We start from the raw sequence: 14,303 nt of genomic DNA, 5'->3' as shown, positions 1-14,303 counted from the left end.
ATGGGTCTTTCTATATGAGACACTACCTTTGAGAAAACAGTAGTGCCCATCTTAGGAGCCAGAGGGGCTGGTATGTGACAACACTGGCAATGAGGAGGATGGAGGGACAATTGATAGTTACTTTTTTTTTGAGTCAGGGTCTTGCTTTGTCACCTAGGCTGGAGTGCAGTGGTGCTATCAGGGCTCACTGTAGCCTCGACCTCCTGGGCTCAAGTGATCCTCCTGCCTCAGGCTCCCAAGTATCTGGGACTACAGGCATATGCCACCATGCCTGGCTTTTTAATTTTTTTTGTACAGAAAGGGGTCTTGCTATGTTGCCCAGGCTGGTCTTGAACTCCTGGGCTCAAGCAATCCTCCTGCTTCCCAAAGTGCTGGGATTAGAGGCGTGAGCCACTGTGCCTGGACGATAGTTTCTTTTAGGAAGGATTTGCAAAATCCCTCTTCAACCTTTTCCATACGTGTTTGGTCAGTTGTCAACATAAGACCAATTTTCTATATTTTATTAGGTAATTTAAAAATATGAAAATGCTTTTCTTCTTTAAAGAGTGAAACCAAGACTCAACCTGAAATACAGGTTTTACTGTGCCATAATCTTTATTATAATAGACATACCTCTCACTATCAATATTGTACATAAAAATAAGTGAGAAAAAGACATTTTGCAGGAAGGAATTCCATTTATTGTGGATGCATTTTCACAATATATGTTTATTGGAGCGATCCATTATCAGTGAAAAATATCAAGTGTTTATAAAATTTTTAGGAATGGCAGATTCACAGAACATGCTAGTCAGCTTGCAGTTTTACCTCGTAAAGATAACAGAGAATTATAGTCAAACCAGTAAACAAGGAATTTACTTTTCAAAAGATTAAATCCAAACTGAACAAAATTCTACCCTAAAACTTACTCCATCCAAATATTGGAATAAAAGTCAGCAGTGATACATTCTCTTCTGAACTTTAGATTTTCTAGAAAAATATGTAATAGTGATCAGGAGGAGCTCTTGTTCAAAAGTACAACAAAGCAATGTTACCTTACCATAGGCCTTAATTCAAACTTTGATCCATTTCACTCCAATGACGGGAGTCAATGCTACCTGGGACACTTGTATTTGTAAATTCTGATTTAGCTTATTGTAGACTTGTGCCTACTTTGTCATGAGGGTTTGACTTCTGCATTCTTCGTGGCTTTCCTTCCTTTGGCTTAGGTTTGCTAAAGCTAGAAGATTCAATTGCTCTTTACAGACTTATGAGGAAGATAGACTTTGTAACGCAGATGTCACTTCTCATGCCAGCCCTGCCCTGGTTAGCTCTTCTGGAGGAATACTGCAGATAAGAAAATAGTTATTTGGGAGGCTCCCTCAGTGTGGTAGGAATTGAGACTAACACAATTTTGGTTAAGTCCACTGAGGTATGAGTTTATAGAACTCCACTGTATGTATCCAGCTATACTAGAACATTTTGCCAAGACACTGGAGGACTCTTTCATTATCTACTGTGAAGAATAAAGACTTAGAGGCTATATAATAAGTTCTGGATTGTGTGTGTAAAAATCAGAGTTAAAAAAGACTTGGGGGAGAAAGTAAAACTAGTAGAAGTTACATATAATTTTGAAATTTCACCACATTGTCAACTTACTACAAGTATCAATGACAAATAAAAGTAGAAAAGTTTGAAGAAATGCTTCAGAGTATATAAAGATCAAAGTACTGTCATGACTCCTCAACACTGGATTTTGCTCACTTTACTTCTCTGCTTCTAGACATTTAGCCAAAGGTAGTCTTTGTTGAGACTCATACATGGAATTTCTATCTGTACAATATTGGCACTAAATTTCTTGTCTTTCAATTTTAGAAAAGGAAGAGACCTTATGACCTATTGTGAACTTCATTGTTTCTAATAAGTAGGCTTTGAGCTTGGTCGAGATGATAGCATTAATAAAATTCACACTGGACTTCAAGAATGCATTTAATTATAAACTAAATACTATGTCTTTTAGAAAATTTCAACTCCTTCTGACAGTTCTAATCTCTCTTCTTTTCAATACTTTCTTCTTATAGGTCATCCGGCATTGAAAACATATTGATACCTATCTGCCATGTTTCTATTGGCAAATATGAAATATTAATATAGTGTGATTTTTTAATTTTTCAAAAGCTGTGATATTGGCTAGTTACAATGACATACTACTAAATATAATAGTCTAGCACATAAAAAAGCATTCTACCATTAGTGTGTTTGTATATGGGTATGCACATACATACATAATTGAGTTATCTAAAATGTGGTTCAGGCTACTATGACTACTAAAGAAATCCACAAAACAACCAACCTAAAAAATCAGTACCACTGTCAGCTAACATAATAATGTAATTTAGATATGAATCATCAGCATGAAAAAAAGTAATACCTTAACAGTACATTTCTTTTTTTTTTTTAAAGACAACCATTATTGCAGTATTTCAAATCTGAAATGGGTTACTTTCAAAAAGTGTTACAATTGCCTACTAAGATAATTTCTTCCATGCTTTATTATAAAGTGCAGAAACAACATGACTTCTGTATTTAAAAAAACAAAAACTACGGTTCATTTTTCTAGATACTGCACACATTCCGCAGGCAATTTTAAACTTGGATCTTCTGTTGACTTCAGATGTGGTTGGCATCACTGCTCAGATACAGAGTTACGATGATCAGTAGAAAAGTCTCTATTTCACAGCATGGGTTTCTTTAGAAACAGGCTCCTGTGCAAAGGCAGTACTTTTACCATGAACATCTCTAGACTGTGATTATTAAATATAGTGATAATATACATGGGTTTACTGGGATATTGAAAAATAAAAGAAAATGAACCCAATTTAGTAAATCAACATAAATACAAAACAGAGCAAATTAGTCCTCTACAACTGAGCTCGTCCCGTGTCTTGAGCTTGGGTTCTTTCTGGAACTGTCTCAAACCTGCCAAGAGAAGAGAACTTGAAATTGACAGCCTGTAGTGTGAAACTGACAGCCTGCAGTGTTTCAGGCAGATGGTTTTTATAGTCAGAAGAAAAATGAATAATAGTATGGCAGGAATAAATATTTATGAAAGGGAGGATTATTATCGGCATTCCATTCAAATATGATCTTTTATTTTACTTTTTATTTTTTTGAGATGGAATCTTGCTCTGTCACCCAGGCTGGAGTGCAGTGGTGTGATCTCAGCTCACTGCAACCTCTGCCTCCCAGATTCAAGTGATTCTCCCATCTCAGCCTCCTGAGTAGCTGGGGATTACGGGCATACACCACCACGCCCGGCTAATTTTTGTATTTTTGGTAGAGACGGGGTTTCCCTATATGTTGGCCAGGCTGATCTCAAACTCCTGACCTCCAGTGCTCTGCCTGCCTCGGCCTCCCAAAGTGTTGGAATTACAGGTGTGAGCCACTGCGCCTGGCTGGATCTTATTTTATTTTAGCCTTCCTTCTGCTGATTTTTTTCACTTCCCTCTTCCTGTCTTTCTCCTTGATGTTCTCTTTTCCTGTCTTAACTTTTGGCCTTGCTTATAGCATTTAGAGTCAAGTAAGTTGCTTTGTTTTTTTCATTTTTAAGCTCCACTGTAAGAGCCAAAAATCTACAGTGTGTATTCCAGAACAGGCACATGCGACTGAATAGCTCAGTGTGGGCCACATCAATGTATGATGGTGAAGGAGGATGTTTATCTTTAGTTTTCTCCCATTTTTAATCTAGCAATCTCTATTTTCTCCCTCCTATTCTTACACCCCTACCCCACGAGACTTATCTGACCCATAGTCCTATTCTTATACCATTCTCTCCCCCTCAGCTAGTTGCTAAAAATTTTTGCCAAGCTATTAAGAAATCTTAAAGTGTTGTGAATTCCAATTTTCAAGGGTGTTCATTGTATTCATTTCTAAGGAATGACTGAGTAACAAGAAATGAGTTTGACAGTTTGGAGCAAAAGAGGTACCTAATCTGCTACCTCATAAACTCAGTTCTGGGTCTGGTGGTTATATTATTACTACTGTAGAAAGAGGTTAGTGGCACATGAAAACTCACACTGTCACCCTCCTACCTTGTACTGCCCTGGTGCTACATAACTCCAGGGAGTACCATTCATGTTTGTATGTGAGTGGTGTTCTCTGAGTCTGACCATTCCACATCATTTTTGTTCCACTTTCCAGAGCTCTGGCTAGGAGGAATGTTATCCAGAGAGACTCCGTTATACTGGTGATGATGGTCTATGGCCAGCTGACATCTGCTTTTCAGACAGGAACCTATATAAACACTGGGACTGCCATTCTGAGAAGTCAGATACCTCTCAGAGGTCTGAGAGGAGAGCCTTCTGCTGTCAACGTTCCTCCCACAGTGGTGTGTGGAGAATGTCTTCCTGGGAACCATTCCATGGGTTTGGGCTATTTACATTGCATGGCTGACAAACCTGCAATGCGCTAATAGCATAGGCTAGAGAGGTCATAAAAGCTTAGGTCAACAAGCTCATTCTTTGTTTAAAAAATAACACAGAAAGTTCTTTTCTCCCCTGCCACCGAGAGAAAATTATACAAGGAATTGAATAACTATACATTTTCTCCTGAATATGCATCCTAAAAGAAAGTACCATGTATAATGGTTAAAAATGCAGGCTCGGATCAGGTGCTGGAGTATCAATGCAGGCTATGCTACTTATTCACTGTGTGACTGGGAAAGTTACTTCATCTCTCAATGCCTCATTTTTCTCAGCTGCAAAATGAGAATGATACACTACTTACCTCACATGGTGACTGGAGGATCAAATGAAATAATGGAGGGTAAGAAGGTAGAATAGTGTCTGGCATATAGTGGGGTGCTCACTTGTAGCGCTAGTAGTTTGCAATGTGATAATTACCAGCAAGTAATTTTCATATGTTTAGCAATGACTTAGAAAGGCTAGTGGATTTTAATGGAATAAAAGCGCAATACGTAGCTAATAGTGAAGGTGGGGTAATATGTTTAGGTAGCTGCACCAGAACTAAGAGCATGAGAAAGTGGGAAAGGGAAGGTAATTCTCTCACTGCAGTGAATTGTAGTGATTCTCTAGTTGCCGTTGATGTGCTCTTTAATCCTGAGTTTGCTTACGAAGTGCTTCTGTTTAAATCAACCCATAAGCAGCCTGTTCTAACCTTGCTTATTGTTGGTCTCCAGTTTCTCCCTTTTTAATTTTCTTTTTATTGAAGGAGAACATGAGATCTATTACTTGAAATGGGGAAAGGCTACAGTTGGGAGTTGAATGAGCTCATTGTACCACAAAGGGTCCCATTTGCAGTGTAAGCATCATTTAGATGTTCTTCAGAGCCTCCTTTCTGAAGAATGACCATATCCTTTGACCAGAAGACTAAAAGTAAGAGGAACCCAATCATTCTTAATCATTCATTTTCACAGGGTGGTAAATGGTTGCCTTACTTTTGAATTTTTTTTTTTTTTTTTTTTTTGCCATAGCAACCCTGAGTCTTAGGCTGCTGGCAGTGGCAATATAATCTAAAATGGTTCCAGAAAGCAGTTTTGGAAACACTCAGGGAGACAGATGTTTTCCCCAAGTGATTTTTAAATGACTGTGGCACTAAGCTGGGACCTTGTAAGGAAACGTAGACCATGGTATCCCATACGGCCTTCTGCTGCCAATGTTCCTACCACTGTGGTGTATTGAGAATGTCCTACTGAGAACCATTCCATGGATTTGGGCCGTTTATGTTGTATGACTGACAAACTTGCAATGCGCTTTTCATTTCACTGTGTTATGTACTGGTCTTTTAGACACTGATGCGTGTGCAGGCAAAGATCTGTAGGTCAGTGATATTTCTCATCTGACTCCAGGACATTATACTACACCATACATCAGGAAAACAAACCTCTGAAATACTAGTCTTCCCAATAGATTACCTTAGTGGGGGAAGTGACCTTATCCACAGATTGCTTTTCCCAGAGGTTCCGCTTGCTGGATACGTCTCCTGGTCTCAAGTCCTGATAAAAAGGAAGCAGAAAAACATCCATAGGTGGCCATTTATATTTTCTAGCCAGCTCTAAATAAATGGCCACATCTATTGTTTATTTGAATCAATTTGTTGTTTAATACGCTTTACCCCAGTGATCTGAAATGGAATTGAAAGGACCATCAGCTGTTGTTTGATTTTTTTATTTTTTTATTTTTTTTGAGACAGAGTCTCACTCTGTAGCCCAGGCTGGAGTGTAGTGGCGTGATCTTGGCTCACTGCGACCTCCATCTACTGATTTCAAGTGATTCTCCTGTCTCAGCCTCTCGAGTAGCTGGGATTACAGGCGTGTGCCACCATGCCTGGCTAATTTTTTTGTATGTGTAGTAGAGATGGGGTTAGCTGTTGTTTGATTTTATATAGACCGTGACATGTCTTATGATATGAGAATGGGCTGGAACTATAGCCTCTGGGTCCTTGCCCTTTCCTAAGGACTTACTGTTTATTGATCAGTAAAAGTGAAACAGGAGCATGTTTAAAATAATGTAGCCTCATTTTAAATTTCTGCACTCTTACAAGTCAATAGATCATGGGTTATTTAAAAATAATTAATTGGGGTTTGATAAGCATTTCCTGCCTCACAGATGAACTCAATTTGTACTCACCTCTTTTCCCCCAGCCCTTACTACTTTAGTGCACACCAGCCTGACTGCCAACTGCCCACACAGCGCTTCTCTGCCTAGGGACTTTCTCTGGGTACAGATGCCTGATTTGCCTGCCCAGGGGCAGGCTGGAAAGTTGAGAGAGTTATTATAACATCCCCAGGAGCAGTCCTCAATGGCTGACTGGTGAATGTTGGTGCAATATTATTTTCAGGCTCACTCTCGCCTCAGCTTGGGTAACTCTGAAGTATGTGTTCTTTGGTGGCTTTCAGGATTTCCTCCATGGGATGAAAGTTTAACAGTCCATGTGGGGACTTGCTTAATAACACCTTCTGTGAGGACTGCCTTCTTCTCCCAACCTCAGCCCCTGTAGGGTTTTCTTCACCTCCACGTAAACAACTTGCTCTGGAATCACTATCTTGGGATCCGTTGCCGGGCAGCCCAAACAAAGTCACTTTTCTTTCTTCTTTTTCTGTTTTGAGACAGAGTCTTGCTCTGTCGCCCAGGCTGGAGTGCAGTGGCGCAATCTCGGCTCACTGCAACCTCCGACTCCCGGGTTCAAGCGATTCTCCTGCCTCAGCCTCCCGAGTAGCTGAGATTACAGGCACAAGCCACCACGCTCAGCTAATTTTTGTATTTTTAGTAGAGATGGGGTTTCACCATGTTAGCCAGGATGGTCTCGATCTCCTGACCTCATAATCTGCCTGCCTCAGCCTCTCAAAGTGCTGGGATTACAGGCGTGAGCCACTGCGCCCAGCCACAAAGTCCCTTTTCTAGCAGCACTTTCCTCACCCTAAAATCATTATGTGTCTCCCGAGGGGCAAGTGGGTAATTCAGAAGTGGATCAGTAGAACCTAGCAAATATAAACATTCATCACAAATTGAACCCATGCGAGAAGTTGACAGTTGATGACATGTGTAAGAACATGTGGAAATCTTGGGATGGAAACACTAAAATATGATCGATAACAGTTATATAGCTTAGAGTCTTTATTTACTACCTCCTAATTAATTTCATTTGGATAAGGATCCAAATTTCTGTTTCAATTTACTTTTCTTCCAGCATTTGCTTATATTAGTACTTGGCAAAAGGTAGTTTGTAGAAAATAAATGTGTTTTACTGAAATAGTAATGCTTATCTTGGCAAACCCTTTTCTCAGGAGGAAGGCAAAGCTACAGCAATTGCATTTACCCGTGGACACTGATCTAAATGGACATATTTCTGATAGATAATATTGAGATTGTAACACTGAAAATGCACAGTTAAATGATACCTGTGAAGCATTTCAGATTTGCCTAAACTTTACTGAGTTTCTGGATTTCCTCTGTGGCATGAATTCCTGATATTCTATTAGAGAGTTACACCTATTTAACTTGGAGCCATTAAGCAACAAATCAGATTATTTTTGTAGAATTCCACTACATTTGCCAGCGTAGGTGGAAGCTGCCAAACTGTCTGGAAGACTGTTTTAAAATTTTGGAAACTATAATTAGGAACATGCTGAGGGAAGCTCTGGAAAGCAGCTATTATCGCTTTGTTTATTTGATTCATATGAGACAAATATTTTTCCTTCTCATGCATGTTCTTCTACCTAAGAAAATGGATTGCACTTCCCATAAATCCTGCCGACAAATCTTTCAAGATCACTTAAAGAGTTTAAAGAGTCCTTTTAAGAAAATATGAACATCCGAGTTATAAGTTGGCATTTTAAATCAAAGGGGAAATATAAATGGAATTACCTGACCAGACTACATTTTAGACAAAGACCCACTCCGGAAGAAGAGGGAGAAATGAAGGCAGGAGAAGCAGGTTTCCAATCAACCAGAGACCAAAGAGTGAGGAACAGAAGGTCAGCTGAGAAAGACATTGTTGGTTTTTTTTTTTTTAAACAAAAAGAAAGACAAATTAGCTTTTTAATTGCTGTGTAACATGTAGTTTAGACACAAAGAACAGACAAACCAGCTCAAACAGACATACTCAGAATTGAATTGCAGTTACAAAGTTACACTGAAATCCTATAAATTCTACCCACAAATAGCAAGGGACATCCCAGTAGCAATCTGGTGTATTTACAACATTGATTTCATAGAACTTTCTTCCATCTGGTTCTCATTCAGGAAGCCACACTAGTCTACAAAATCTAATGGGAAGAAGGATCTCACTAAAATCTATACTAACTGCCATGTTCTTCTTTCCTTTTCTTCACCCTCTAGGGGGTGATCTAGCAAGTCACATACTAATTAGTAGGTAAAGCAGGCAATGATTTTGTAATTTCTCTGCAATACCTTTTTTTTTTTTTTTTTTTTTAAGGAGGCCGTCAATAACCCCAGAACATGGTGTATGTTTTGTTTTGTTTTTGCTGTGGAAACCTGGATACAGTTATACCTATCATAATAATAACCGAATTTTATCTTTTTAACCTCATTAGGATGTCATACAGATGATGGTAAACTTTTAAGTTTACAAGTTAAAGTGCTGATAAAAGAATAGGGGCCAAGTTCTGGATCAAATTTTTGAGTATAATCTGCTACAAAAATGAAAGATTGCAAATATCATAAACGTGCAAAAATTAGCATCTCCTCCAAATATTTCATACTTGTCAAAGAGGAAAACATAGATCTTTCTCTCCTTACTTACTATCTTGAGAGTTACTCAGTAGGTCCATTGACTGCCTTGTTTTTTTATATGTATATTTTGGGGGAGAGGGTCCTTAAATTTCATTAGGTTTTAAAGGGGTTCATAATTCAAAAAGGGTTAATAATCACTGGTCTGGAACCACAAAACTTATATACACTGCCATGGCTTTGTTTGTTTTGTTTTTGAAAATAATTTCTACTCCTTATGTTACCAGAGATGCTTGGAAAACTTGAGGCACTAAAAAGCACATAACTTTTGGGTCCGGTCTCTTGCCTCAACTGTGTCCTTTTATAAACCCGCATTCTTGTACCTATTGAGAGGGGGAGGAAAAGTTGCTTTTTTCAACGTATAAAGATTTTCCAATTGTAAATTGGGTTGACATTAGTGTATACCTCCTGTGAGCCTTTATGCAAAGAATCTCGGGGTGTAGATTAATTAAACGGTTCAAGGAGTTGTGCCCAAGAAGGATTTGTGAACATTTCCATTTCTTCCTTTTTAAATTGGAAAGTGACAAAATTTAATGACTTTGGAGATTATATATGGAGCCAACAAATGCAATTAAATGGCATGGAGCCAATGGATGCAATTAAATGCACAGAGGCCTAGGATTGGAAAGTTTTTCTTCTTCCTCTAGAATGTAGGATTATGACAGTGGACTCTCAGCTCCCTTGGGTACCAACAAAGCTCTAAAAGCAAACTTAACAGGGAAAGCTCAGCAATATACAGTGGGGAGCTTGATAGGTTTTCTTATTATAATGACAAATGCAAGCAGTTGTCGTATACATTCAACAAAAAGGTGAAAAGAAATGTACTTTTTAGTAAGATAGCTGCACTTAATAAATTAAGAAAATTTTAGATTCTCAAAAACATCATTCATAACCAGTTTTTCTAGTTTCCAGTTTTATGACTTTCCTCAGGAGGTGTTGACAACACAATTAGACCAATTATTTCAACAACTACCCAATAACTGCGTTTTTGTGCCAAGTTATAAAAATGAGGCAAATTGGAACATATGGGTTCCCAATAGGCAAAATACATATTCTTTTGGAAATAAGTTTAGGGGTGCTCTTGACAAAGAAGTAGCCAAAATGATGTGACCTTTCATTTTCAAATTTCTATCCAGAATTTATAGAATAGAAGCTAAACAAATAGACGAGTAAAGGATCTAAATTTGAACTGCCTCAGTATTCTAGCTGATTCCTCCTCTCAGTTAGGGTGTAGAGGTGATTATTTGGTTCCATTTTACCCTCTGAGTAACTGAGATGCAGCTTCTTAGAACTGTTGTAAATCTGAACACTTTCCTGTTTGCTATTCATCAGGGAAAGCAAAGAACAGGGGCACTGCCATTCCTAGGTAAACAGACCAACTGCTTGTTTTTTTCTGCTGGTAGAAGCTGGGAGATCAAAGAAACCCAGAAAAACCTGAAGGTACTTACAGAAGGTTTGGGAGCAGGTGACTTGTTTCCATCTGGGGTTTTAGTTAGCCATTCATTGATGCGGCTAGAAACCCCTACCTTCAAGCCAGCAGTTTCCTACAAAGGGGTAATCATCCAAAATATTAAAGAATGAAGTAAACTTTACCTGGGAAGGAATTTTCAAAGCAAATTCAAAATATCATTAAGTATGATTTCACATAACCATAAACCTTAACACTTGATATTTACAGAATATGTTATCTGGTTTTCTTTCCCTGGTAACTCACCCCACTCCAACTCCAAGGGTGGACATTTCAGCTCAGGCACTTTATTTGGAGTAAGATGGCCCGGGCTTAGTACCTCATGCAACCTCACAAACACATTCTCTCTGAGCTTGCTTTTGTGGTCATTGCAAAACAAAGTACAAATTGCACCTTCTTCACTGCTTTTATTATTTACTAGTGTGATTCCTAAATCAAAATCGACATGCAAAAAAATATGCCCCTCTACACTTAAGAGACAAAAATCAGATGCTCACCTTATTTGGTGTGCCTGCTGCAGTGGGGGATGAAAACACATTCCCTTTCTCCCACATACTCTTGATGTTGCGTACACCTTCAGCAGGAACAGGAAGATCCGAGGCTGCCGGCTTTGTAGGTTTTGCGCTTTTTGTTCCCTGAAATTTGTGAGTTATTTTTAGGATTGGTGCTGGGAAGTTTGTTCTCATAAAATTATAGTGAGTTTGTCTTCCTCAACATTATCATCTTAAAAATTCATTGTGTAAACACCTCCACCAAAAATGAGAGTGATAATTTCTGTTGTAAAACTGTATGCTGATGACATATGTCCCTCAAAATAAACCATCACAGCTAGATCAGAGGATCTTTCAAAAATGAAATATGCTTTTTGTTGGGACACCATTTATTGTGAAATTGATATTCTACTTTGTTTCTTCAACAGATACTTTTTTGTTTTTTTTTTGAGACAGGGTCTTGCTCTGTCACCCAGGCTGGAGTGCAGTGGCACAATCAAGGCTCACTATAGCCACGACCTCCAGGGCTCAAGTGATCCTCCCACTTCAGCTTCCCGAGTAGCTGGAACCATAGGCCTCTCTCTATTTTGTAGAGAAAAAAATGAAAAAATTAGCCAGGCATAGTCCCTGTGTTGCCCAGGCTGGTTTCAAATTCCTGGGCTCAAGGGATCCTCCTGCCTCAGCCTCCTGAAGTGCTGTGATGACAGGCATGAGTCACCACACCTGGCCTCAACAATACTTCTTAAATGCCTACTCTATGAAGGGCACTTTGCTAGGCTCTGGGGATACAATCGTGCTCAAAACAAGACAGTTGGGAGGCTGAGGCAGGAGAATCGCTTGAACCTGGAATGCAGAGGTTACAGTGAGCTGAGATTGCACCATTGCACTCTAGCTTGGGCAACAAGAGCGAAACTCCATCTCAAAAATAAAAATAAAAATAAAAAACAAAAAACAAACAAAAAACAAGACAGTCAGCTGCAGTGGGCTTATATTTTAATAGAAAGGAAAGATAGTAACTAGTTATACAAGTATTTATTTCACATTGTGCTAAGTGCTATGAAAAATAATGATGTGCCATAAAGCATGGCACACAATTGGGGGGCAGTACTTAGTTTGGGGGTGCAAAGAAGGCTACTCTGAGGAAGTGACATTTAAACCCAGATCTGACAGAATACTTGAAAGAAGACTTAAATATATATATATATATTTAAATACCAGTAAACCCATTCGTTACAAAAAAACCTTTTCATTAAACAATATTCACGCTGAAAGTAGAAAATAATTTATTTAAAACTCTCCCAAAATTTATCTTTATTATTGTATTTCTTAGAACTTAGAATTTCAAAGTGTAATAAAGCATCATTAATATTCTGACACTATTGGGGGCCAGGTGTGGTGGCTCACATTCGGCTTTGGGAGGCCAAGGCGGGCGGATCACTTGAGGTCAGGAATTCGAGACCTGCCTGGCCAACAGGGTGAAACTCCGTCTCTACTAAAAATACAAAAATTAGCCAAGTGTGGTGGTGGGCCCCTGTAATCCCAGCTACTCGGGAGGTTGAGGCAGAATTGCTTGACCCCAGGAGGCAGACGTTGCAGTGAGCCGAGATTGCCATTGCACTCCAGCCTGGGCAACAGAGTGAGACTCCGTCTCAAAAAAAAAAAAAAAAAAAAAAAAAAAAAAATTCTAACACTCCTGGGGCTATTGGACTTGATTATTGTCCTAAGTGTTTTTATGCTCTTCTATGTAGTCAGAATCTATTTCTGTTCAGCAGGACCATAACGCTGAGGACAATTCTCACCTCAATTGCACTGGTATACTGCTCCAGTCTGCTGTCAATCTTGGAGACTACTGCTGCTTGATGGGTCGATTTGACACCACTGCTAAAAAAGTAAACACATACATATAAAAATATGAGAGAGAATCTTCTCATACATATGCTAGCTGATTAGCTCAATTGAACCATCAACCATATTTACCTTTTCTGCACAGACTTATTCAAAAATTCTGCTCGCTCTTCTATCTAGGAATTACAAAAGAAAATAAACCCAATTAATATTTCAAGCTTATAAACAGTGTTTCTCAGCCCAGGCCAATATCATCCCTGAACCTGTTAAACACACCAAAGAGCATATAAGGGTATTTGAGTTACTGTGCATAGCTCTGCTAGAAAGCAAAACTACATATAAGATATTTGATAGTGAGATTTGGGGGAATGAAAGTAGGATTGATACAGGATAGAGAAAATGTGTAAAAAAAAAAAAAATCAAGTTTTCAAGGCAAAATAAAGACCAGACAGAAATGGAATAAAAATGCCTCTAAAACAATATAAATCAGTGGCAAAATAATTAAAGTTTAAGACTAACATAATTGGCTGGGCGCTGAGGCTCACACCTATAATCCTAGCACTTTGAGAGGCCGAGGCAGGCAAATCACTTGAGGTCAGGAGTTCAAGACCAGCCTGGCCAACATGGTGAAACCCTATCTCTACTAAAAAATACAAAAAGTAGCTGGGTGTGGTGACACGCGCCTGTAGCCCCAGCTACTTGGAAGGCTGAGGTGGGAGAATTGCTTGAACCTGGGAGGGAGAGATTGCAGTGAGCCAAGATTGTGCCACTGCACTCCAGCCTGGGTGACAGAGTGAGCATCTGTTTCAAAACAAACAAACAAAATGCAACAACAACAAACAAATAATTTTTTCAAAAACACACACTGTTACCCTTTAGGATGTATTTACTAGAGACATACCATGCTATTCGAGTAACAAAATTTTCCCACAATGTTTTAACTATGTATTTGGTATGTAACAGGATTGAATAACTAGGAAATGTGAACTAGTCCCTTATTGCTTAACCTGATTTCCTAACTTGACAAGGGTCAATGATCAAGCCTATTGCTGAACTTAATTAGCCTTGGAACGTAAAAGGCGGGATACAGGTAGAATGAGGATGGGGCACAGCTCATCTGTAATGGCTGAGGCTTCCCATGAAGCCCCTCTTAGCCCAAGTGTGAAATGAGGAAATGAGCCCAGAGAAACAGGGGTGGACATAGGAAAAATCAGCAGTTAGTAGTCTTTGATGAATTCTTTTTTTTTTTTT

General features: G+C 38.9%; 1 protein-coding gene across 18 annotated transcripts in view; it reads right to left on the bottom strand.

Moving 5' to 3' along the window:
- Nucleotides 1–657: 657 nt before the first annotated feature.
- Nucleotides 658–14,303, bottom strand: part of CALD1 (caldesmon 1) — a 225,817-nt gene continuing 212,171 nt past the window's right edge. For 7 of the 18 annotated variants that reach the window (XM_054655212.2, XM_001141823.7, XM_009454252.5 and 4 more), the window contains 6 exons: nt 13,185–13,228; nt 13,007–13,088; nt 11,214–11,351; nt 10,697–10,792; nt 5,912–5,992; nt 658–2,958 (listed from right to left, as the gene is read on the bottom strand). In XM_054655212.2, the coding sequence (XP_054511187.1) occupies nt 2,953–2,958; nt 5,912–5,992; nt 10,697–10,792; nt 11,214–11,351; nt 13,007–13,088; nt 13,185–13,228 (447 nt within the window). In that variant the 3' untranslated portion in view covers nt 658–2,952. Of the gene's footprint in view, nt 2,959–5,911; nt 5,993–8,363; nt 8,479–10,696; nt 10,793–11,213; nt 11,352–13,006; nt 13,089–13,184; nt 13,229–14,303 lie in introns of all 18 variants that reach the window. The other 11 variants (XR_010159001.1, XR_010159000.1, XR_010159006.1 and 8 more) reach the window with 3 other exon arrangements.

The sequence above is a fragment of the Pan troglodytes genome, chromosome 6 (assembly GCF_028858775.2).
Source record: "Pan troglodytes isolate AG18354 chromosome 6, NHGRI_mPanTro3-v2.0_pri, whole genome shotgun sequence".
In the NCBI taxonomy this organism is placed as follows: Eukaryota; Metazoa; Chordata; class Mammalia; order Primates; family Hominidae; genus Pan; species Pan troglodytes.
This window is presented reverse-complemented; position numbering and strand designations above follow the sequence as displayed.